The sequence below is a fragment of the Armigeres subalbatus genome, chromosome 2 (assembly GCF_024139115.2).
Source record: "Armigeres subalbatus isolate Guangzhou_Male chromosome 2, GZ_Asu_2, whole genome shotgun sequence".
NCBI classification, from domain to species: Eukaryota; Metazoa; Arthropoda; class Insecta; order Diptera; family Culicidae; genus Armigeres; species Armigeres subalbatus.
Window position 1 is genome coordinate 235,999,210 of NC_085140.1, and position 27,254 is coordinate 236,026,463.

Consider the following 27,254-nt stretch of genomic DNA (forward strand, 5'->3'; position numbering starts at 1 on the left):
AGTGAAAAGTATGGAGTAAGAAGTGAGAAGTGAAAAATATGATGCAAGAAGTGTTATGTGAGGAGCGAGAAAGGGCGAAATACGAAGTGAGATGTAGGAAGAGAGAATGGAAAAATAAGGAATAAGGATAGAGATAAAGGAAGAAAATTAATGCGTCTTCCGGTATAAGGCGAAGGAAAGGGATAATGCTTTTTTTATAATCGCTTCGCCCGGTATTAGGGGAAGACGAGATATAATGCCTTCTTAAAATGAACACGTTTGCCCGATATAAGACAAAGAAGGTAGATGGACCCTTCTTCAATTGTACACGTTTGCCTGGAGTAAAGCGAAGGAAGGAGATAATGCCTTCCTTAAGTGATTGCGTCTACGCAGTATAACACGTCAATTTTTTTGGGTTTATATAATTGATATTTATTGCTAGATGCGATCTCATATATTATATCTATTCCAGCCAAACTCGTCTACATCAAAGGAAGAGACTACATTTATCATAACCTTATTGCAGGCAAATTCCTACTTCTGAAAAGTTAATTTCATTCTACTTTGGCTTATTTCGAGCTAACGCCTAACTTTAATGAATTGATCACATCTACCGTTTCCGTATACCAGGTAGATACAGATTTTTAAAGAAGCAATAACATTCACTCCTTCATTATTCTAGAAAAACACCTACTTTCAAAGTAGAGATCAAATCAATCCATTGCGTTATTCCGAGTAGTTGTACTACTTTTAAAGAAGGTATCACATTCACCGTTGCCTTATTCCGGGCATACGCATTATTTTCATATCCACGATTACAGTAACTTCTTAAGAAGAGATAAACCTTACATAGGATAGGAGTTTGATTTCACAAAGTTTTACCATGATGCTTTCAAACGGAATTTCTGTTCGCGATTCTGCTCCACCAAATAAATTCAGCCTATGTTCGACTGTTGGTTTTATACCAACGGGACTGAAGGGGTTAAATCCGTAACTATAATTGCCGCAATGAAACACGAGACTGGGTGTTGTTCAACGGCTGAATTATAATTTTCCTGGCAAAGGTAACGTTATACATGATTGTAATAGCATAATTTACTCATAATTCATTTATGTAGTGTAATAATAGATATAAGTTTATGTTATACAATCAGTGCTTTCATAAGATTCATAGTTTGTTCTTAGATTAGTTGACTTACGTTTAGTCCCTTATGTGGTCGTTCGTAGCTTTCTGTCGATTTCTAGTAATTATATTGTAATTAGAGTCGTTTACGATGAAATTGAACTGTTTACCCTTAGGCAGCAAGCTGCCTCGCCAACACTCCCCCCAGGTACGCTGACTCCTCAGACTGCTACTCCACTTCGCGCTCGACGTCCAGTACTGCTAGCTTGACCACCGGCCTTTCGTATATACCAGCAATCGTACGAACTGTTGCTGATCTTACTTCTCCATCTTTACTTGGACGAACTGCTATTATCCGACCCTTTGGCCAGCAATTGCGAGGAAGTGTTTGATCCACGATAACAACTATGTCACCGACTTTCACTGGTCGCGCTGTGTGGGAATACCACTTCGTTCTCCTTGTTATTTCTGGTAAATACTGCAATATCCAGCGTCTCCAAAATTGGTTGGCAATAATTTGGGAAGAACGCCAGCATTGCCGCACGATGGTGCTAGTATCGTTGAGTGCCGTAAGCGGTTTAACTCCATTAGAACTCCCAAGAAGGATGTGGTTGGGGGTTAGAACTGGAGCTGACTCATCTTCAATAGGAATGTGTGTAAGCGGTCTTGAGTTTATCGTGTTCTCGATTTCGATCAACGCATTTCGCAATACTTCATCGGACGGCCTATGCGGAAGATTCAGTGATCTCAAACAATTTTTTATGCTACGAATCAGACGCTCCCAGCTCCCGCCCATATGTGGGGCTAACGGCGGATTAAAAGACCAAGTGGTCTCAGAGCTAGTAAATTCGTTTAAAATAACATCTTCGTTGAGTTCTTCCATAGCAGACTTTAATTCTTTGCTTGTCCCAATAAAATTTGTTCCGCGGTCGCAATATATGTGGCGCGGTACACCACGTCGAGCTATCATGTTGCGTATCACCATTACGCAGGATTGTGTGTTGAGCGAGTGTGCTACTTTGTAACCCGTGAAATGGTTCCATTTGCGGTTTTGTAAATAATTAACATAAAACACTTAAATTATTTGAATATCAACTACATTTCTTGCGAATATCGAATTAATACTAAATTAAAGTTAAAACGTAGGAAAATTACTTAGAATAAAATAAATGAATAACTAGAGTGAATTACAAAAAAAACATAAATCGAAATTGAATACGTCCCCGCACATCCCTACCTTCCTGCCAAAACCCGTTACGCATGCTGTGGCTGACCCCAACGAGCCACAGTTCATCACAAACGTTATGACTTTTTGACATCGTCATCGGCGCGGGTCAGCATCGACGGAAGACGACGAAAAGGAGATAAAAGGCCTGTCATCGCTGGGACAGGCTCTCTAAAAGGTGAACTTTGCTGGTTGGTATCAACGCATCCAGCCCAGCGGTAGTGAGTAGTTTTTCCATCGAGTACTCGTCGCCAAAAGTGTTGAAAGTGTCGCGAGGTGCGTTTAACTCCGTTCGACTAGAAGTCCAGTGCGGTTTGCCACGTTCCGCTTCGGACCCGGCTGGATAGTCGACGAGAAAGTAGTGTACCAGCTCCGCCATCTTGTGAAGCGCTTGTTCGATCGCCGCCGGGGAGCCACGTGTCGATTTTGGCCCGGCCGCGTACAAGAACGAAAGTGTCCCAGTGAAAACTATCGGAAGTAGGTCCGGGTACTCGTCCATCCGTCCATCCGAAGGGCTCGAAAGCGTTCACTCGAGTGACGGAGGAAAGGAAAAGTGCAACATCCAAACGAATCGAGCGACCGCTGGTGGCAGGTTCCAAGTGGAGGCTACCAGGAAGCCGCGTCATTACGCCCATTCATCCCAGAGGCGAAAGCGAAGAAAGAACGTATCGTAGCCTCGCTGGTCAACGAACCTTCCAAACGGAGTCCGAAGCCACGTTTCCCGGCCTTACCATGTCATCCCCACTGGCCCTTCCTCGGCGGGAAGGCACGAAAGGACTCACCATGAGGCACCGGAGGGGGTCGATGTATCGGTAATGTACTCATTTTCCTATTTCCCTATGTATTCAACTAAATTAAATGAATAATTGATCGAAAATCATTAAAATGAAGACCATTGTTTAAGTAATAATTTATGTTATTAATTACCAACGCAATTCCATTCCCCACTCGATTATATTTCTGCTTGGTCTACTTCGTTTCTTTTTTGGGAAGTATTTCCGCCACCACCCCTCCAATTTCTCCTGAGAGCTACCAGAAAAACGACCCTGAGGTCACGACGAGGGCAGATGAAAGTCCCCAGCAAAAAGTTTCTCTAACAACTTCGATGTGAACCGCTCGAGTTGTCATGCACGTCGCTAGCATTCCCCATCGTTTCTCAACTCTTCTTCCTATGGCTACTTCCATTGGTCCGAAATAGTCAATCCCTACGTGAGTGAAAGGTCGACTATACACCGCTAACCTTGCGGCAGGCAGGTCTGCCATTATTGGTGGAAGGGGTGTAGCTCGATCGTTTTTGCAACGTTGACAATTTTTTCTCACCTTGGCACAGCATACACGGATTCGTGAGATTACATATTTCTGGCGTAATTCGTTTACTACAGTTTCTTGGTTGAGGTGGTGGTATTTGGCATGATAATGTGCTATGATTAAAGTGGTAACATGATGATCACGGGGTAGGATTATTGGATTTTTTGCTTCTTCGCCTATGAACGCACAGCCGGAAGTCCGGCCTCGCATCCGCAGTACTCCGTCGTCGTCCAGAAACGGGGTTGATTTGTAAAGTTGACTGTTTTGTGGGATCTGCTTGCCTTGGGTTAGGATAGAAATTTCCGCAGCGTAGGACTCTCGTTGAACTAACCGAAAGATACTATTTTCGGCTGCGCGTAATTCCTCTGTACGTAATGGACCATTGGTGATAGCTTGACCCTGAATCCGGCGTCGACAGTTGTCCGGAAAACGAAGTATGAAGCCGATTACTTTGATTAGTCGTCTCCAGTTAGAGTAGTCTGTGATAGGAATTGCTGGTGATACCGGTGAGATATGGGCAACCAGATGGGTACGCAGCTCCTCTCGTGTTGCTTTGTGGACTTGAGTTTGTTGCGGCCACTCCGCTTCGGGCTGCCTTAAAAATCTAGGTCCAGTAAACCATCTACTACCAACGGTCAGATCAGGTCGTCCCTGCCATTTGGTGGCATCATCTGCGACGTTGTCTTTCGTTGGCACCCAGCGCCACTCCCTTGCCTCCGTGGTATCGAGTAGTTCACTAACACGATGGGCTACAAATTGTGTAAAGCGACGGTGATCCGAATTGATCCAACACAATACGTCTCGGGAATCACTCCAAAAGCAACGGCGTGCTACTCCAAAGGATAGGGATTCCAGTATGGTCTGCGCCAATCGTGCTCCTAGAACTGCAGCTTGTAGCTCAAGCCTAGGTATAGACTGGAATTTCAGTGGAGCTACTCGTGTTTTGCCGCAACAATTACACATTCAACTGCATCACTATCATTGAAACGAAGATATGACACGGCAGCAAATGCGTTCTCACTAGCGTCAACGAATGTGTGCAGTTCTACGTCACTGTTTGGAGATTTTTGAGCATTGTAGCATCGAGGTATTTGAACGCTTTCGACTTCTGGTAGCACTTGTAGCCAAGTTTGCCATTTGAAAAATAGAACGTCATTGATTTCTTCATCCCATTGAATACCAGATCGACAAATTTCTTGCAATAAAACCTTCAAAAAGATAAGGAAGTGAGCAATCATACCGAGGGGGTCAAAAATTGTCATGAGCACTTTCAACACTTCGCGCTTCGAGGGTCGTCGTCTTCCAGTCAACAGCGCTTCGTCATAACGGGTCCATCCTATTTTGAACGTAAACGTGTCTTTTGAGTGCACCACCATAGTCCCAATACTTTCTCCGTAGCTAGTTCAGCTGAAACGTCTAGATTCTTCGTCTTCGTGTCAATTTCTCCGAGTGATTTCAGTACTGCCGGGGAGTTGCTTATCCAGTTACGGATTTCAAACCCGCCATGAGAGTGTACGTATTTTACTTGATGCGCTAAAAGAATAGCTTCCTCTTCCGTCTCCACGCTCACTAACATGTCATCCACATAGTGACGTTTGATGATGGTGTCAACCGCTTTTGGATACTTTTCTGTGAACCGTTCCGCATTTATATTTTTGACGAATTGGGCGCTGCTGGGCGAGCAACACGCTCGAAAGTCATTACGCGCATTTCGAAAACGGCAACTTTCCCAGTGTCGTCCTTCCAGAAGAATCGTTGACATGGGCAGTCCTGATCCCGAATTACAACCTGGTGATACATCTCACGTATGTCGCCGGTTAGTCCAATGCAATGCTCACGGAACTGGAGTAGAATGGCAAACAGCGAGCACAGCTGATCGGGACCTTTTAGAAGAGCGGAATTCAGCGAGACTCCAAAATTGTAGCTGCGGCATCCCAAACCATTCGCACTTTTCCCGGCTTGTTCGGATGAATCACTGGGAATATGGGTAGATACCACGAACGTGAGGTGGAACGTACGTCTTCTTCCTTAGGCAGTTTACGAATGTACCCCTTTTCAAGATATTCTTTAATTTTCTGATTCATGATCTTTTCTAGGTCTGGATCCATGCGCAGTCGCTTTCCAATAAACGATGTCGTCGTAGTGCCATTGGTCGACTGTCCGGTAGACGGATGTCGTCATAGCGCCAGAGCAGACCTGTTTCATACCGTTCACCGTTGAATTTCGTTAGTGATTCCAGTAATCTACAGCTACGCTGATCCTCGGAGGACAATAGTGCTTCACTAGACTTTGTCACACCAAGGCTATCGAGAGCGAAATATTCCTTCATAGCCTGATGCAGGTCTTCATCCGTACTACCTTCGCGCATTCCTACATGAAAAGAGTAATGTACCATGTTAGGCGCATTCTCTGCATCGCTTCCACCGCATACGGTCCATCCCAATCGAGTCTTGATTGCAATTGGCTGCTCTTGCTTCCCTTCTCGACTTTGCAGAACAAGACTCACATGTGCGTGCTTCAGGCCAATCAAAATTCGAGGACGAGCGCATTTGTATGACTCAATGGGTAAGCCACGCAGATGAGGAAACTGCTTTTTCATGTTCTCTGCATCTAGCGACTGTGTTGGCAGCTGGAGTTCCTTTACTGTTCGCACTTCATTTAGTTCAAACCTTCTTGCTCCACTGTATGTGCCTGCAATCGAAACGGTAGTAGTACAGGAGCCTTCTTCGCAACGCTCAGTACCACCAGTCCATCGAAGGTATAACGGGTTTTCAATTCCATCCAATCCCAACTCGTCAGCGAGATCTTCATCCATGAGAGTGAGCTTTGATCCTTCGTCTAAAAATGCAAAGGTTTGGACGTTTCCATTCTTTCCATTAAGAGTAACTGGAAGATAACGGAACAGAGAGATGCTGGTGCCAGAGCGATGAGTGTTGCAATCGTGCCGTGATGTACTCGTTCCCTGTCGCTCTTGTCTGTGTTCTTCAGTCGCTGGGTTCTCCTCTCTTTTGTCTTGGTTTGCGTTATGTAGCAGCTCATGATGCTTCCGCGTGCAACCATTTTTACCGCATACCTTAGCCTTGCATAGTCCGCTGTGCGTTGTAAGACAACGGCGGCACAAATTGCAGTCACGTATTATTGCCCAACGCGAATCTCTAGATAACTCCTGAAATTGCTTGCATTTTTCTATTGTCTTGCAGCTTCCTTACAAACCAAACATTCATTTAGAGTTTTCCTATTAGTTTCCTTCGGCGGCTCCGATTCAGATTCGCTAGATGCTGTGTGCGCGTTGAGAAATCCTGTGTTTTTCTTTGTTGGCCTGGTCTCGGTCTTTGGATACTTGGAACTCTGGACTCCAGGTATAATCACAGTACTAGCCGCTTCTGCTAAAGAGTTTATCCAGTTTCCAAAGGTCGTGAGGTTGACTCGAGAAAATGTCTGCCTATATCTTGCCCAGTCCAATTTGATATATGGCGGTAGTTTACTAACGAGTTGATGCAAAAGAGACACATTATATAGATGATCCTCCAGCTCGCATGCATCTATGATCGCGCAGAAATTTTGAACTTCAACAGCAAAATCCACTATTGTCTCCAATTTATCTTCTCGTAATGGAGGTAAAGCTGTAATCTTCGCTATAAGCGAATGAACAATTGCTTCAGGCTGTCCAAATCGCATCCGAAGTGTAGCAATAACTCCTTCAATATTTGATGGATGCATCAAGCGGCTCTTTACGGTGTCGTATGCCTTCCCCGTTAGGCATTTTTGCAATCGGATCGCGTTCTCTGCATCCGTGAACCCACACATGGTTGTGGTATTGATATAGGAAGAATAAAACAGAGGCCACTCTTCTGGGTTCCCAGAAAAGCTCGGCAGGTCCTTCGATACCGCTTGACGTGCCGCCAATTGCCTCTTGCTGAGCAGACATTGGTCGTCTGATTCCTCCTGATGTTTTGATCTTCCACTAGCGTAGTGACGCATCGATAGTAATCGTTCGGGACCACATTCCCGGTTTGCCAGAACCCCCGCTGAATGGGTTGGCCTACCGACATCATTGGACGTTGCTTTCACCGAGAAGGTTCTTCCAATGGTTAGTTGATCCTGCCTTAGTGGAACCATCCGCTCTCGCTGTGCTGCTAAGGGATTTAAACTTTCAAATTGTGCTGGATTTTTCGTGGAGTGTCTCTCTGGATAGAAGATATCCTCATTCGGGTTCAGCATAGCTCCCTCTTTCCGATTGGTTTTGTTGCCATGCACCCAGTCGCGCACTCGACTTAAGCTTGAGCTCGCCCTAGAACTTTTCTCACTTGCTGCTTCCTCTAAAAGTGCATACTTTCTTTCTAGGAAATCTCTTGCCAGCCTCTCTTCCTCCTCTAGTTTCTGTAATTGTAGCTTTAGTAGTGTTCCTGAAGATCTACGGGACGATGATATCGACAAAATACTTGATTCTTCCAGACTGTTGGCCTTTTTGTTATCTGACTGTACCTGTTTGCTATTCGTTTCCTTTGGGCCTTTGCTTCCTGAACGTGACTGCTTGCCATCCGCTTCCTTTTGACTACTGGCCTGCTCTTTATCTACGTCGAGAACTGCTACTGAACCGCATTTCTTATCCGGATCCTCTGACATTCGCTAATTTACCACATCCGTGCCATTCTTCGCAACACGTGCTGGTTGGAGTTGTTTGCTGGAGGTAGATCCAGTTCGCTGAGCCCATTCTGCCGATAAGCACTTTGGACTAGAGATGGGCAAAACAGCTCATTGCAGTGAGCGGATCTGATCCGTACAGCTCATTGAAAAGAGTCAGCTCCTTGGATCAGCTCTTCAGTTCTTTAATGCTACATATAATAAAACATAATTGTTAATATTATTATTTTAATTATTGTTCAAAAATTTGAAAAATTTATGTCATTCATTAATTTATTCATTCATTCATCATTCATCTATTTACCTTTCTTTGCAATTTTTAAAATGTTTAGCTACAGTGAGGTAATAATTTCTATTGAAAAACCGACAATTTTAAACTAATAACATTTATTACGCTTTTTCTGACCGTCTAGTTTTGAAGTCTAGGAGTTCATTTAGAACCATCACATTTATTTCTATACAAAAACTAACTCAACATTATTTTCTATTCATAATTCTAAGTTACATTTTGTTGATAACGTTTCTCAAATCGTTAATTTTAATAATTCAGTCCCTAGTCTCTGATATGTATATGAACCATATCACGTGTCATAAGTTTTCTCTTCATACTGGGTGCAGTAAATCAATGCCTTGTTTGCGCGCGCTTCTAACCCTTCTAACCATGCGTAGTTGACATTTTCATACAAGCGAGCCCATTCATCTACATTGGTTCCCGAAATGCGAGAGAAATAAAAACAAGAGAGTAAAAAGATACACGGTGCTACAAACAAACCGAGTGCACATGTAGCAGTATGCTGGCGGGAAAACCCGTCGCAAGTAAAAGATCCGCTCCGTGCAAGACACAGCACCCAGCTCGGTTCGTTTGAACCACACGGTTCGCTCGGTTCGCTAGAATCGGTCGCGACTGATCCGGATCGAGATCCGTGTCGCACGGATCTGAGCTAGTGGCGCAGCTCTCGCTTCCATGTCACAGCAATTTCGAGCTGGACGACGACATGAGCGGAACTGAGAGTTGTTCGGATCTTCGGATCTTTTGCTTAGTACGGTTCGTTCGCTACCGCACTACTAGGTATCTTTTGTGTGTCCGTTCGTAGCGCCGAGTATGTGGGTATGGGTTAAGAAATAGGCGGCAAGCTAGATTATTTTTGCTTGTGTGTTTCTTATTCCTCTCTGCAGCAGAAATGATTTCTGTTGCTTGGCTAGATGGTTCTGTCGCTTGGCTTGATGGTGCTTGAGGTGCAAATAATAAACGATCAGCACGTGCGCGGTACTGGACTGGAATGCTCATACAAGCTCGCTTGTGTTGTGTACCGCGAGCGTGGTATTTTCGTTTGTGCTGTACAAAATACAACAGCGCGCGTACTCGAGTGCGTACGCTCGAGGGAGTTTCTCTAGGCGCGTGTTTGACAATGATTTCATCAATTTAAAGTGAGCTGCTGAGCTGGGCTTCTTTAAAAAGATCCATGGCTCATCAGCTCAATGTAAGGAAGCGAATCTTTGGAACAGCTCCTGAGCGGAGCGCCCATCTCTACTTTGGACAGCTCCAACTGTGGTCCGCCACCTCCTCCGTAACACCAACACAGCCAAAATGATGCCATTTATCGCACTTGTCACACTGCACCATTTCATCGGAATCCGGACCTTCACAAGATTTGCAAGTCCTACCGACTAAAGGATCAACTAACCATTGGAAGAACCTTCTCGGTGAAAGCAACGTCCAATGATGTCGGTAGGCCAACCCATTCAGCGGGGGTTCTGGCAAACCGGGAATGTGGTCCCGAACGATTACTATCGATGCGTCACTACGCTAGTGGAAGATCAAAACATCAGGAGGAATCAGACGACCAATGTCTGCTCAGCAAGAGGCAATTGGCGGCACGTCAAGCGGTATCGAAGGACCTGCCGAGCTTTTCTGGGAACCCAGAAGAGTGGCCTCTGTTTTATTCTTCCTATATCAATACCACAACCATGTGTGGGTTCACGGATGCAGAGAACGCGATCCGATTGCAAAAATGCGAAAAATGCCTAACGGGGAAGGCATACGACACCGTAAAGAGCCGCTTGATGCATCCATCAAATATTGAAGGAGTTATTGCTACACTTCGGATGCGATTTGGACAGCCTGAAGCAATTGTTCATAAGTTGACCACATAAGGGACTAAACGTAAGTCAACTAATCTAAGAACAAACTATGAATCTTATGAAAGCACTGATTGTATAACATAAACTTATATCTATTATTACACTACATAAATGAATTATGAGTAAATTATGCTATTACAATCATGTATAACGTTACCTTTGCCAGGAAAATTATAATTCAGCCGTTGAACAACACCCAGTCTCGTGTTTCATTGCGGCAATTATAGTTACGGGGTTAAATCCTTCAGTCCCGTTGGTATAAAACCAACAAGTTATAATTTTCGTTTAGCTTTTAGATTTTAAGGCGACTTCTCGATTTTGTTTATATATCCTTACTTCGCTAATTGACGTTGCCAACTTTTACCTTACCTATAGCAGCTCTTCGTCGGTTGTGTTTGTGGATAAGCTTACTGAATGCATAGATGCGCGCTGGCAGCAAGCTGCCTCGCCAACATCGACTATTTTAGAAAAAAAAAAAGAATGAATAGGAAAACACTTTATTATAATATCTTTATAATTCAACAATAAGATATAAAATTTAACAGATCAAGGGCATACAATACTATCGAAAGATTTGGTCATGTTCGGCATCTCCAAAGAGACACTCTGGAACAAATCTTTGAACGCTGCTGTGTTCGGCCGCCAATATTCGATGACAATTATGTGTTTGCAAAAACTACTTTGTTTTCGGGAAATTGTTACATTCGGGGAAATTGCTCTCGGGGAATTGTTACATTCGAGGAAATTGCATTCGGGGAATTGGTTTTCGGGGAATTGTTGTACAATCCTCTCTTCTGCCATTAGCTTTCACGTAATTAGTATAAGACCCCTTTTCGGTGAACCAAAATGATCTATGATTTAGAATGTGTATATACAAAGTGGACAGAAATATATTTTGTAATGTTTTGCTTAGTTCAACTCACTAAATAGGGAGTGTGCGTTATAGTATGGATTCCTTAAACAAAATCAAAATTATCGCTGGAATCATTATTATTTTAGAGTTTCGGCACTTCCTCAGGCAAGATGTTGGGACTGGGTCTCTACTACCTGGAAAAACTTGGAAAACCTGGAATTATCAGGATTTTTACGTGGAAAAATCCCGGAATTATCAGTGAATTCCTGACACAATCAGGGGAATTTTAAACAAAAATACACGCGCGCCTTAGACATGAGTAGCAATGTCTATAGCAGAGTAGTGAACACTACATTTGGGTTTGGTGTCAGGCCCTGAAAGACAGCCTTTAAAAAAACTTACGCAACAAATAATCAACAAGAGAGTACAGACCGGAACAATCGGCAAAGATCACTGCGACTAAAAGGGACTAGCGATTGCAAACTCGGTTTGTGGAACTGCAAATCTCTCAACTTCATCAGGAGCACGCGCATATTCGCTGATGTACTCAAGGACCGTAAATTCGGCATCGTAGCACTGCAGGAGGTTTGTTGGAAGAGATCAATGGTGCGAACATTTAGAGGTAATCATACCATCCACCAGAGCTGCGGCGACGAAAGTCTTGGGCAAAGTAAGAGCTTCGGGATGAGGCGCGAAGCAAAGTAGCGCGACTTTCGTATGAATCTCCGAACAAGCCACCGATCGCTAGAACTGTGCTCATGCGCCGAACAGCATAATATTTAGTAGGTTGAAATCACTTATTTTGCCTGTCTTGATAAGAGTAGTCACCATGCTACTACGGCTTGGGTTGCTGGGTGGACGTTAGGCAAAATAACAGCGATTACAACAATGCTGTTCTCACAACTGGCCCTCTGCTAAAATTTCAATTTCTGTTCGCTTTATTTTATACTCGTCACTCGCTTGCGACACCTATTCATACTGTTCTTCATTGTTGCGCTGCTTCTTCACTTTGAGCTTTAGATGTTGTACTCATCGATAAATGCCAATAAATCAATAATGTTTGATTTCATAGTGATGGGCGATATGCAAAGGCGCGTGATTGGGTCTTGGCCGATCAATGAGAGAATATGTAGGTTGAGGATCAAAGGCTATGGGCCCACACTCCGGAAGCACTGATGATGATAAAGACGCATTCTACGCGCAGGTGGAACGTGAGTACGACAGCTGCCTAAGTCGTGGCTTAGAATCATTACCATAATAGAAGATTTGAACGCTCGGTTTGGCAAGGAGGAGTTTAGACCGACTATTAGGAAGTTCAACGCTCACCGGCTGACGAACGAAAACGGCCTACGACTAATTTATTTCGCCACCTCCAAGAATATGGCCATTCACAGCACCTACTTCCAATACAGCCTTCCGTATCGGTACACCTGGATATCACGACTGCAGACAGAATCACAATTAGACCACGTTCTGATTGATGGACGGCACTTCTCTGACATTATCAACGCCAGGACGTATCGTGCCGCTAATATCGACTCTGATCAATATCTGGTGACGGGTCAACTGCGCCCAAAACTATCCGTCATCAACAATGTTCGGTAACGACGGCCACCGCGGTACGACCTACAGCGACTGAAGCAACCTGATGTCGCCACTGCATACGCGCAGCATCTCGAGGCAGCGTTGCCGGAAGAGGGTGAGCTCGATGGGGCCTCTCTTGAGGACCGAGGCCGTTCTCGAGGAACACGCAAGTTCTATCAGAAGCTCAGCGCATCCCGCAAAGGCTTCGTGCCGCGAGCCGAAATGTGCAGGGATAAGGATGGGAGCATCTTGACGGACGAACGTGTGGTGATCGAAAAGTGGAAGCAGCACTACGTGGAACATTTGAATGGCGTTGAGAGTACAGGCAACGGAGTAGATGACTACGTCAGTTCAGCGGACGATAGAAATCAACTAGCCCCAACCTTGAGGGAAGTTAAGGATCCCATCCAACAGCCAAAGACCAATAAAGCAGCTGGTAAGGATGGTAACGGAGCTGAGCTCATCAAGATGGGCTCGGAAAAGCTTGCCTGCACAAACTGATAGTCAAAATCTGGGAAACTGAACAGCTACCGGATGAGTGGAAGGAAGGAATCATATGCCCCATGTACAAAAAAGGCGACAAGCTGGAGTGTGAGAACTTTCGAGCGATCACCATCCTTAATGCCGCCTAAAAAGTGATATCCCAGATCATCTTCCGTCATCTGTCACCATTAGTGAATGAGTTCGTGGGAAGTTACCAAGCCGGCTCCGTTGACGGCCGCTCGACGTCGGACCAGATTTTTACTGTACGGCAAATCCTTCAAAAATGCCGTGAATACCATGTCCCAACGCACTATCTCTTTATTGAGCATACGACAATATAGATCGCGTAGAGCTATACAAAATTATGACCGAAAACAGCTTTCCTGGGAAGCTTACTAGACTGATCACAGCAACCAACGGTGGATGATGTGCAAATCTGTGTAAAGATTTCTGGCGAACACTCCAGTTTGTTCGAATCGCGCCGAGGACTAAGACAAGGTGAATAGACTTTCGTCCCTGTTCTTCAACATTGCGCTAAAAATTGTCTTGCGGAGAACCGGGTGTAACAGCCGGGGTACGATTTTCAACAGATCCAATCAATTTATTTGTTTCGCGGATGACATGGACAGTGTCGGCCGAACAAAGGTGGCAGAACTGGACCCAACAAACAATTTAAGCTGAACAAGCTAGTTAATAGGCTGAAGAAGCTTATTTGCCACGAAACAAGCTCTTCTTCAGCTTCCAATGTTTGTTGGGGAGAGATGCAGCCTTGAACCGAGTATTGTACAACTACTCCCACAAACCACGAACGCAGCCAACATTACACTACCCCATGGAAGGACGACAGTACTACCCGAGTAGCACGCATGTTACACATAGATCACAGTAACTTATGTATGACCAGATTCAGTCACAATTGAGTTGCTGCAATCAGATTTGCATGATTTGTGCTGCTTGGGTATCGCTACCAGGGACGCCGAGGAGAACATCGAATGGGCAGCCATGGGGGTGGCGAACTGGGTGGTCAGCATGGCGCGGAATTCATGGGCGACAACGGGTCAATGACCAGGTCACAAGAACGAAAAAAATCATTAGCCTGGTGAGGGTTGTAAGCGAAAGGTTATTTGAAAAGTTAGAAGATAGAAAGAGTTAAGAAGTTGGAAAATTGAAGAATGTAATAGTGGGAAAGAAAAGTTAAAAGGAGTTAGAGTGGAAGACTGGACACCCAGGTAATAAGATGACTGGACATAAGCTGTGACGGAACCCCAAGCTAGCCATTGCTCGTGATATAATCACTAATTGCCATTTTGTGTTCCCCGTGTTGTCACCAGGACCTCGCGGTTTTGTTCTAAAAACTTCATCGCGGTTCCCTATCAACGCCATTCTGGGAAAACCGCTTACCTGAGAGCAAACCTGCAAGCAAGCCTGCCTACGAGTGTGCCGTTTGAGTGTGCCGAAAACCAGGCTTTTTCTCCAGCAAGTCTACAGACTGCTGAAGCCTCGAGTCCAGCACCACATTCGAGAGGCACACGGAATAAGGAGAGGCTGCAGACCGCCGAAAAGAAGCTGGCGTACACTTCTTGTTCAAGCCGGATAGCGAATTAAAGAGTCGACCGGTAGCAGTGCGCAGGGCTCCGAAGAACGAAGAAGAAAGTGTTGGGAGAAGTGAGGAAGTAAAGAAGAGAAAGCTAGGAGGTAGAGCTATGGAAGTGGAAGGCATCGTTCAGTGTTCGAGGACGGACGCTGGAATAAAGGAAAGAAGTAGGACGTCAAGGACGGAATAAACTGTGGTCGGAATTATTTTCCATGAGACAACTTAAGTGTTTTTCTATCGCGGAGTGTCACGAGCTTAGAGCCGACCCTGAGGCTTGTAGGAGGGGGTCTCACCAGTGCTGGGAGTAACACGGCTCTGGCCCCCAGTAAGTTACTCGTGAGTACAACTTGTTCTGCTCAAGCTGGGGTGCAAACCGAGGGAACCTCCCAATTAACTACTCCAGCATCGCCGGTCTGCCGGACATATCCGTTTCAATTCTGGTACAAACGTAGTAGCAACGGATCACGTACTGATTCATCTTCCTTGTCCACATGATTCATTGCCGTTGGCGATCCACTAACATGGTTGATTGACGTCGAACAACCGCAGAAACCGTCGAACAACCGCAGGGTTTCCAGTAGCCTTGCGAGCAAAGGCGTAGGATTGCCAGTCCGGAGATGGCGAGTTCGATTCTCGGTCCGGTCTAGAATGTTTTGGAAACTTTTGGGTTGGAAAGTTTCTCGACACCCTGGTCATAGTTTTTTTTTAACGAGGGTTATGGAAATCTGCAACTAGACACCTGGGGAGGCGAACCCAGGTATTATGGGGATGGGATCACCACTCCCGACCCGAGTCATACATGTACCCTGCAGGGGGTACCCCATGCCGCCATCTCACAACATGGACAGTCCTCATTGTCTACCAAGCCGGAGGTGACCCTAGGTTGGTGGCTCCTACCTCAGCTAGGAGGCAGACCCTTTCATGTCTCCTATTTCTAAAGTGCCGCAGAAGCATCTACCCCCCGACACTCCTGCCAGTCATAGCGAGACTTTCGTGTCCTCTACTTCTGAGGTGCCGTAGAGGTATCTGCCCCCCGACACTCCTGCCAGGCCTAGCGAGACTTCACTCAATCCGTCCCTGGCAGCCGGATCACACTACTGCCTAAGCAGTCATTCTGACCACATGTACCATGCGAGTCTAACTTGTGTGCTCGCTCATACATTCAGTCCCTATCGCTTGCACCACTTGTGCATCACTCTCTTGACATTCAGTCTCTCACTCAGTGGGGGTTGTAATACCCCTATCTCCCATTTGTATCCCATCTGTGCACCTTCTGTGCATCATTTGGGCGTGGAACACCCGGCACGTCACGCGTGCCTAACACTCACCTACCCGGGGTTTGAAACTGCCATCAGGGTTTCAGACAGGTACTTTGCTGGCAGTACCCACCTATTGATATTTCGAAGCCCAGATAGTTCTCAATCAGTGTGGACGGAGTGCAACGGAGTGGCACCACTTACCTTACATGTCTCCAATTTCTGAGGTGCCGCAGAAGCATCAACCCCCGACACTCCTGCCAGGCATAGCGAGACTTTCGTGTCCCCTAATTCTGAGGTGCCGCAGAGGTATCTGCCCCCCGACACTCCTGCCAGGCCTCACCAGACTTCAGTCATTCTAACTATCTAACTACCGACCATGCGTATCATGCGAGGCTTACTTGTGTGTTCACCCATACACTCGGTCACTCACTCTGTTGGGGTATTACGAGTAATACCCCCAGCTCCCATTCGCTTGCACCACTTGGGTGTGTGTGGGTACCACCCACTGCCACCCGCTTGCAGCCCTCACTCTGTGGAACCTCCACAGGCTCCGTTAACGACCTGGCTAATTGTTTCACCCCACCGGCCATTCATCCCCTCGGCACGGGTCGCCTGACACCTTGGGATTCGGGGTAAGGGACGCCATATTGTCATCCCATCTCCTCATCACCCTGGGCATAGTGTATCCATTTTTCTTGCCACACAAGATACATACTCATGCAATGGCGGGCATAGAAAAGCTTTCAATTAATAACTGAGGAAATTCTAATAGAATACTAAATTGAAAAGCAGGCCAAGTTCCAGTTGGAATATAGAGGCATTGAAGAAGAAGAAGAAGATACCAGTGTATCTATCCAATAAACGTTTCTGAAGTGGAATGATAGCTTTTAGGACCTAGAGTCTAGGTACAGTTAAGAACTAAGTTTCCAGAATTTAAAACAAATTGTCGCTATATTGTATAAGTAATATTGAAGGCCGATCCTACGGCTACTGCATATAGTTAAGTGCGATGCAAAATTTTAACATTGAGTTTGGATTAGCCTATCAATCTTATCCAAACACGTGATGCATAACGATACAATGTTTCATTAATAAAAGATGTTATCTTTCCCTACATTATATTTCATATCTGTAAGTAATGAACGCAGATTGCTGTTGCTTAGTCACAATCATTACTACAATCACGTGTTTTGTTTACGCTTACTGATTTCGTCATATCTAGCCTGCGATTACGAATCTGTTTTCGCGATTATCGTCCATCCACGGCATTCCGCAGTTTTGTTTTCAAGCGGATTGCCGTTCGGGCAGGGTTCACTTCGTGTGGTGGTACGAACCGCATAATGTCTAACTAGCAGATAGGTATTCTGCAAGGAGCTAGTAGCGTGCCAAAACGGCAGGCTCTACATACCCTCCTCTACCGAGCGTGGCGGCGAACGTAATCATATGGCAATGGCGCGCATGCGTTTGACTATTCTTTCGGCGTCGTGCCGTTAGGGTCGGATACATCGTCGATTGTTTTGTTGGATCCGAATGTTTTCGATTTTTCGCATATAGACGCAGTACAACGCAAGAAAGTTGTATTGCTGTAGAAAACAATTCACCTAAACGTGCATGGGAATTTTCTTGATTTCAAACTTTATATCTTATCTGTACTAAAAGAAATGGGTCAAGTAATATTAATGTGTTATAACAAAAATGTGAGAAAACTCACGATCTTTTGATTGGCATCTGGCTTTAATTTTATTTCAATGCCACGTAACATATGTTTATCATAATCTGCGGCAAGTGCAAAAAAAACGGTGGGGTAGCCGGGTGGAAAAATTGCTTCGTTCTCGTCCATTTGCCGTTGGGGACTACGCTTTATTGGCACAGCTGTGTAAAACAAGTTCAGATGCTGATTAATGAGATGAGGGTATTACTTCTGCGTGAAGAACGCTTTTTACAATGATATGGAAATTGCTAATAAATATCATCTTCCAAACTGACGTACATGTTCATTCAGAATTAGAGGCGAAAGTATAGATTTGATAGTTCCGTTAGGAAAAGGCAGGCATGAAGAATGTTTTATAGAAGTGGATTTGAAAACCGAGCGGAGCAAGCTTAGTCTGAGCAAAAAAAAAATGAATGCGAGCGGAGAGCAATATTTGTAATGGGCCAAACACAATTGATACGTTTGCGTGCGTTTTGACAGTTTTCCCATGGAAAAACTGTCAAAACGCACGCAAACGTACCAATTGTGTTTGACCCATAATGATATAAATCTCACGACCTTCTTCCGCCAAACTCCCGAATGAAGAGGGAGGGAATAGTATCATATCTGATATCTCTTCACTGACAAAAGCAAGGTAGTTTTTTTTGCTCATATACCATCGCTTGCTAAAAAGGGTTTATATCGACGAGTACCGGCTCTTAATTTCTAATATGTCATCAGCTTGTTGTTGAATAGGATTTTTATTGCGCAGCTTTGATAACAACGAATCAACAATTTGACGCCACAATACACGATTAAAAGGCGTATCTCTCCATCCTCGATTGCGCTCCATGCTCATCAAGTCGTTGTATACCTGGTCAGCCCACCTCGCTCGCTGCGCTCCACGCCTTCTTGTACCTGCCGGTCGGAAGCGAACACCATCTTTGCAGGGTTGCTGGCCGGCATTCTTGAAACCTGTCCTGCCCTTCGTACCCTTCCGACTTTAGGTACCTTTTGGATACTGAGTTTGCCCCGCGAAACAAACAAATTGACTGGAAATGTTGAAAATCGCACCCTGGCTGTTACATCCGGCTCTCCGCATGACACCTTCCAGTTCCACAACAAGCACGAAAGCCCATCACCTAGTCTTAGTCCCAGGCGCGATTCGAACGAACTGGAGTGTTCGCCCGAAATCTTCACACAGTTTTGCACACTGTTGCTTTGATCAGTCTGGTAAGCTTCCCAGGAAAGCTGTTCTCGTCCATAATTTTCCATAGCTCTACGCGGTCTATACCAAGATGAATACACCACTAGGTGTTCCAATCTGCCAAATTCACGATTCAGCCATCTTGGATTTTAGTATGGGAGAGCCAGCCGGTTTGTTTATGTTTTGCACCGAAAATGAATTTTTCACCCCCGCCTTCTTCTCGACCATAAATTAGGCAGACTGTAACATCTAGCTGTATATTCATCTTGGTCTATACTGCCGTGTGCCGCTTTGAAATCTATAAACAAATGGTGCGTTGGGATCTGGTATTCACGGCATTTTTGGAAGATATGCTTTACAGTAAAGATCTGGTCCATTGTCGAGCGGCTGTCAACAAAGCTGGTTTGATAACTTCCCACGAAATCATTTACTATTGGTGATAGACGGCGGAAGATGATCTGGGATACCACTTTGTAGGTGGCATTGAGGATGGTGATCGCTCGAAAGTTTTCATACTCCAGCTTGTTGCCTATCTTGTAGATGGGGAATTGGGGAATATGACTCCTTTCTTCCACCCCCCCGGTAGCTGTTCAGTTTCCCAGATTCTGACAATCAGTTTGTGCAGACAAATGGCCAGCTTTTCTGGGCCCATCTTGATGGTTTCAGCTCCGATACTATCCTCACGAGCTGCTGAGTAACCAGTGCGTGTTTTGGTCATCGCGAAAATGAAAAAAATATCTATTTGGTTTTGCGCTTGTGTTGGGATTTGCTCCGGTCGAGACAAGCGCGAACTTCCATAGTTTGCAGTAGATATCGAAGAAGTAAGTACAGTGCGTGTTTTAGTCGCCGCAAAAACGAAAAAATATCTAATTGTTGTTCAATGGTTTATGCGCTTGCTTTGTGCTTTGTTTCGATCTAGACAAACGCGATCTTCCATAGTTTGCCGTAGTCATCGGGCAAGTCAGTACAGTGCTTGTTTTAGTCGTCGCGAAATGGTTGATATACCGAATCAGTCTTCGATGAAATACGTTATAAACACATTGCGTTTTAGTTTTGTATCAACATGAATATGGCGTCGTTCACAAGAACTAATTAGTCGCTTACCAAGGTGATTTCCAAAACAATAAAATTGTATTTCGCCTGAAAATGCTGTTATTTAGTTACTATAGACATTAAGATACATTTACAAAACTCTTGATAGCAATTTCTTATGCATTGATATGGGTAAATAATAAATAATCATTTACTAAAACAAAATTTCCTATTTCAATACTATTCTACCAACCATTTCGACTACCGTTCAGTAGCATTACACAGCACGGTATCGATTTTCATTTCATGGGAGGTGCTCCTGAGAAAGATATCGTACATAGCAGCACCAGTCATTAAAATAACGATTCACTGCTTACCAAGCATTTCGATTAGTTGGATGATAGTTCGGATACGTTTGTTAGAATATTCTTTGTTTCGGAAATATCAATTGGCGTAGCTAGTGGCCACCTTAATTCCCCTGCAACCCTTTGTCCTTCGCGTTTACCTGACCGATACGAGTATGTTAATGGTCTGCCCCATAAAAAGTTACCACGTATTGAATACCTGTCAAGTGTTGAAAGTTTCTGATTCCTTTTTCTCTACTTTATAGGCGTCCAAATCAGAGGCCGACATGAGAGACATTGCCGCCAGGATCTGCCGGGACTACCTGACTGGTGCCTGGAAGACCATACCAGCGGAGGAGCTCCAGCTGAAACGTATCAGCGGTGGTCTGTCCAATTTTCTATATTACGTCAGGCTGCCAGATCATCAGAACGGTAGCTCCCCGAAAGCATCGAGTCAGAGCTACAAACGGGCACGCAAAGACAGCTATTCCAACATGCTGGAGCCGAAGGAGGTGAGTTCATGTTACGTGTTAGCGGTTGGTTATTTTTGGTTCCGTTCGCTGGCATGTGCATATGTTCGTATGCGCTAGCATCACAAGGGAATGATGTGAACTATGACTTGGATATTTTTATGAAAAATCGAAATCGCTACATAGCGTAAGTAGTTTTAAATGTTATTTAATTCATAAATACACCCAACCTGTGGATGCCATTTTTTAATACAGTTTTGCATACAAAAACCTTGCAAAATCTTTTAACATTTTGGCATATTCAAATTTGGAAGATTATAATACAACCATTGCAATGCATTGTAATAATTTTGTAGCGATTCGATACAGTATCTGTATAAAAAGCTTACATTTATGTATAAAACTTCTTTGAATCTGTGAATGCTAAAGTTTACTACAAAATCGTAAGATTTGTTTTTGGGTGTATTTACTTATAAGAGGTTATTTTCTGTTATTTAAATACACTGGCACAAGAATGGAAATCTCCATATTTTACTATAGTATACTACTATATTATAATATATTACTTTTTTCGACACGTAGTAGACAGCTTCGCCATAGTCTCGTGTTTATTTCGATCAGACGTTCGGCAATGCAGACACGAATATCTCGCATAATGCTGTCAAATTTCCAAACAAAGCTTGTCGCCCGATACTTAGAGGAACCCGTCAAATGTTGAACGGCTAATTTTTTCGCCTATTGTTGAACTCCCATAAGAAATGCACGTGCGTTCAACAATAGGCGAAGAAATTAGCCGTTCAACATTTGGCAAATTACCCTAATGGCCATTATCAAAAGCGCAAAAAATGAATATCTACTGATATTTTGAATTGCGGTTGATTAGTACCGACAAATGATGAATATTTAACTTTATATACTAAACAGATGCAGTTCTCCTAGAAATCTGACTTCAAAATGTTAAATCCATGATTATGAAATTATATTCATTTTTAAGATTTTAAATTGAGTATCAATATGGCAAGCTAAAGTTCAATTTTGACACCGCACATGCTGATGCCAAGAGCCGACGATGTTGTTCATACATATGTAGGACGGTCATTCGCATAGTTAAATCTGTAAACGACTGACGTCTTGATAGTGTGCTGGGTGCAACATGTTTGAGTGTAGTTGATGTGACTTTTTCTGTCCCTGATATCGGAACAAAGACTAATTGTTTCTTTGATTTTTGATAAAAATTATACTGACAAATGGTGGAACGGCGGAAAATGGTCGATTTAAAATTGGATGTTTGACATGTAGGTCCCATGTCAACAGTTTTACAAGGCTACTGCTAGAGGACAGGATGATGATGATGATGATGATCCCGCCACATTCCCTTACGAAGGTTTGAGCTAGACGATTTATCTTTAAGATAATGAATTGAATTTAACAACAATTTAATCAGATTTGCAAAACAAAACAAAAACTATCCAGCTTTTGCTTAGCTTAGCTTTGACTGACTACACATATCTATGGTTGCTACTCCGTGATTGACCAGAATCATTGAAATTGCACAAATAATCAACTGAATGATTGACTGGGATTGTTCAAGCCTTCTCAGTGTGCAAGTTTCAGTGACTCAAATATTCAAATAATCAATATCGGGGCCGGCCACGTCCTTGTAGTCAGTTAGGGAGAGGGAAGGAATATTAGTAGGTGGTTTTTGCTATATGAAGACCGTGTTTACCTCTGCGTCTTCACAAAAACCACAGGAAAGATTATCAGTTAGTTGGTAGGCATCGTTGGATCTGGAATCACTCTGATAAGCGATACGACCGTGCCATTCTTTATACACAGTGATTTTACCTAACCATGCCATGATTGGGCCGCACAAAGTAGAACAAACTAACTACCTGCACACCGAGCAGGAACACGACCAAACCTATATCTATTGATTTACTTCCCGACCGCACAAACTACAACGATACCAGATCGTTCGACGTGTATATGAACCGAGCATGGACAATCGTCACCATGCATGCCCGATGGCATATGCAAACTGTAAAGGATCGAGTTTTTGACGACCGAACCGACGTGCAGTATTCCATACTTACTTGCCCTTACTTGACCGGAACAAAGCGCATTATTCGCCGAATATCAAAAAGATATTTTTTTTCACTGGCTCGCGACGAATAACACACGCACTGTACAACACGAGAAATCACGCACTGAACTGGTTCACTTTATTACCAGCCGCGCAATGCAGAACACAATATTTCGGCCGATCGCGCGATCGTTCTGCTGTCCGAAACAAGAAAAATCACGCACTGAACTGATTTTTAATACCGGCCGTGCAATGCAGAACACAATATTCTGAACATTTGTCTTTTTTTTATTCCTTTATTTATTTGTTTAGGCACTCTGTGTTACTTAATCGCTACTGTGCCGAGATCTACTGTAGTATTCTGCTATGCAGAATCCACACAGAATCTATTTTTAGATTTCCATTATCATTATTGTAGTCGTTGCCATCTAATCGTGAGTCCATTATGTCCGTTTGTCTACACTGAGGATACTGGTCGTAACATCATACGTTTCTCTTTTGAAATTTCGCCACAAGAAAATGTATTGATTTTCATACGATTATCTAATGGATTGCATTTCATACGACAATCTTATGAAATATTTTCAGTTTGTTAAAAAAAGTGTAACCCAGTTTCGAACCATGGACGTCGTGAATAGAAGGCGTGTGTTCACACCACACGCCCAACGACGCTTCGAGAAAATGTCTCGTTGGATACCCAATAAAAAGTTAGAATTGATCGAAAAAAGATCCTACGATTTTCATAGTTCAATTCGTATGAAACATTCTCATAAGTTTGGTCGTATGAAAATCTTACGGCCAGTATCCTCAGTGTATGTCGTGCATTCAATGATCGTTGCATTATTGTTCGGTTGCCGTTTTTTATCCGAGTACGTTGGAGGAATGCCTCCGAGAAGAACAAGTTGTCAGTCGTCATCAGGCAGCCGTCTCCCAATACGCCACCGCATGGGCTGCGCATCCGGCGACTGACGAGGGTTTGGTGGAGGGGCTGGGAATCGAACCCATGACCATTCGCTTATAAGTAGGCTGACCAGATCATTTTGAGGAAAAAACGGGACACACGTACTTGCAAACGGGACAAACTTGTGACAATGTGTGGTTTAAATTCCAAAGGAGTTTTATGAAAAAAAAAGTGAGAGACAAATGCAAAAAACGCAATAGGGTAGGATTATTGTTTTCTCGTGTCAAATCCTTTTCCTTTCACGATTTTATCTATTTCCATGCAAATGGGTGGCACATGAAAATAAATGTCAAATTTAATCAATTTACAGTCTTTCGGAATTAATTCAAATGATTGAAATTAGCTTCATTCCTCGGGAATCTTGTCAACTGATTTTATTCCCATGTGTTTCCAAAAGGGCGGGATTCGTGGGATTTCGTCTCAAAATTAAAAAAAAAATCCTGCATAGTAAAGATAGCCGGATTTTGATCCCCGTGTGTTTTAAATGGGGCCAGAATGTAGATTTTCTGTGTTGACATTCCGTCAGTCCCGCCCGTTTGCAATAACACGGGAACAAAATCCGTCGACAAGTTCCCGAGGTTGTAATATTTAAAAGCTAGTTTATAGTTCTCCCGAATTTTTGTCCCCATGTAGAGAGACTGTTCCGTTTTCCATCTCACTGAGCATATATTCATCTCATCGCAAAGCAAAGAAATACAGCACCAATCTCGTCGCTTCATTTTGCTAACATGAGTGCTCACTGCTTCAAAAAATACAAAAATAAGAAACGAAACCAAATTCTTTGTTACAGTAAATGTTTTCAAAATGTTCAGAATTATTCAGAAAAACTGGATAGATGTTTTGAAAATCAAAAAGAATAATGGCGAATAAGCAAATTCTGAAAATTAAAATATTAGTCCCTCCGCTTGATTTTCAGGAAACGCTTGTCTACCAAGATTATTCCACTGATGGAATTGTCTACTGAATTAATAGAAAAAGTATTAAAATGATCGATAACAAAACACCGAAGAAGTTTTCAAGTAGAAAACGACGTATTTTGTTTCTGTTGATACTGTTGATCTTTCCATTTAATTCCACTACGTTTTATTATCTTTGCAGATGCGTATTTCGACCTCAATTGTGAGGTCGTCTTCAGTGTCTCGTACTTGATTCGATTCCACTAAAAAGAGCTTAGAATATTTTTTCTGAATGTTGATCTGTTGATACAAAGTGAATATAGCGGAAGTAAATAAAATAGTGAAGTATTTTAACCTTGTAACATTTTCCCCTAAGACGCGTAATATTAATTAATCGTTAAAATGAAGCTTCACGGAAAAATCTCCAAAAATTTACAACATCTTGCTGTCATTAACTGACGAAAACCCTAAGAAATATCAAACATCTTTTTAGAGTAACATAAATAACATACCCAACACAGGTTTAAAAATCTCACACTTTTTTGCCACTTTCGTTGTATTTTGTATCATTTGAATGAAATTTTAGCGCTATGAAAAAACGGGACAAATTGAAGATTTTTGAGATTACGACGGGACAGTACTAAAAGGGCTGAAATACGGTACTGTCCCGTTAAATACGGTACGTATGGTCAGTCCACTTATAAGGCGAACGTGTAGCCATCCAGTAGCGAAGGACCCCCCATTTTTCTTTTTGAAAACAAAAATTCTTCCAAAAATTTTGTCTCTGGGGGGGTTTATGGCCAAAACCACCCCCGTGGCTACGCCACTGAGATAGCCCATTACTAATCCGCAGAATCATTAAAACAGCTGAAAAAGCGCAAGTCTGTACATAAATTACTTTACGCATTACGCGCGCGAGACTCAAACTTTTGTAGACTACACAAAAAAAGGTAAAATTACAATTACGTAAATAAATATAAAATCTATCCTCATCATCGAGGCGAACAAAATAGTCCAAACAAAATATCCGTAGGTCAAACATCGTCAAGATACAATAATTAATGATTTAAAAAAAAGTTAACTAAGTAGCTGCTTGAGAGAATTACAAGTTTAAACAAAGTTACAAGCTTTCAACAAAGAAAAATGTTAAGAATTGCCAAAAAGTAGGTATTTGGTTTGAAAAGCGATTCAAACCTGTGGGCTGAAAAGTGTGCGGAACACTAGGAGATGACAGAATCACAAATTGACTACATTCTGGTTGATTGACGGCACTTTCCCGACATTATCGACGGTTAGGACCTATCGTGGCGTTGCTAAACAAACCAAAAATCTATAGTCCACCTGACTACACTATTTTATTGTACTTTATTTATTTATTAGGTGTTGCTTCGAATTTATGGTCAGACACACGGTGAAAGCGCTTTGGAGTCAATGCTCACTGAATCGGTTGTATTCACGCTTCTAAGCGAGCGTAAACTGGGACCCAAACTGCATGGAATCTTCCCTGGTGGAAGGATCGAGCAGTATATACCGGTAAGATTGTAATTTTTTTTTTCGTTTGCTTCAAATATAAAATTCTTTTTCAATTTATCAACTAGGCACGTGCATTAATGACATCAGAATTAAGTGACCCAAAAATTTCGCTCAAGATTGCCGAAAAAATGGCAGCCATTCACAGTTTGGATATTCCCGTTTCCAAGGAGCCGGACTGGCTGTGGAACACCATGAACCGATGGCTCAAAAGCGTTGAGACGACGTTGGAAACTTTTAGGAAGGACCAAACTAACGGCAACAAACGGATCGCGGGCGATGAAATTATCACAGACTTGAATCTGCGGATGGAAGTCGAATGGCTCAAGTCAGTTATCGATAAGGAAGATCACCCCGTTGTATTCTCCCACAATGACCTACAGGAAGGTAATATCTTGCTGAGAGAAGATTATTCACTCCCGAACAACCCTTTGAACAAGTTCTGGTAAGTTTATTGCGAAAAGAATATTTGCTGCTTGCTGCCTTCTAAATCTAGACTAACCTTACAAGAGAACACTTGTTGATATTAAGCAAACCTACAGAAGCCTAAGCTGTTCTTTTGAATCGTTAGTCTTTCAATATTATTTGCTGCACAACAGCACACGCAATATAGATATAACAAGCTGCTCCTCAAAATTTTCAGCACCATGGACCAATTCGATGAATCCGCGCAGTTAGACTCTCACTTTAGCTCATTTCTAATTTCCAATTTTAATAGCAGCACTACCACTTCAAATAGCAGCAAAATCGAAATAAATGGCTGTGTCGAGGCTGGTAGCGATACTGCAAGTGGCATCAGCGATGGAAATAAAAATCCTAGGTAAACATTAACAATATATATTATTTG

The 27,254-nt window shown here is 43.2% G+C and overlaps 1 protein-coding gene across 9 annotated transcripts in view; it reads left to right on the forward strand.

Annotated features, from left to right (window-relative positions):
* LOC134211923 (choline/ethanolamine kinase) overlaps positions 1-27,254 on the forward strand; it is a 73,445-nt gene that overhangs the window by 36,352 nt on the left and 9,839 nt on the right. For 6 of the 9 annotated variants that reach the window (XR_009979151.1, XM_062689326.1, XM_062689319.1 and 3 more), the window contains 4 exons: positions 20,734-20,979; positions 26,258-26,410; positions 26,476-26,852; positions 27,051-27,227. Coding sequence is in view for 8 of the 9 variants with exons in the window: in XM_062689326.1 (XP_062545310.1) it covers positions 20,734-20,979; positions 26,258-26,410; positions 26,476-26,852; positions 27,051-27,227 (953 nt within the window). In the remaining variant the exon portion in view is untranslated. Of the gene's footprint in view, positions 1-20,444; positions 20,669-20,733; positions 20,980-26,257; positions 26,411-26,475; positions 26,853-27,050; positions 27,228-27,254 lie in introns of those variants that run through there. The other 3 variants (XM_062689324.1, XM_062689323.1, XM_062689325.1) reach the window with 3 other exon arrangements.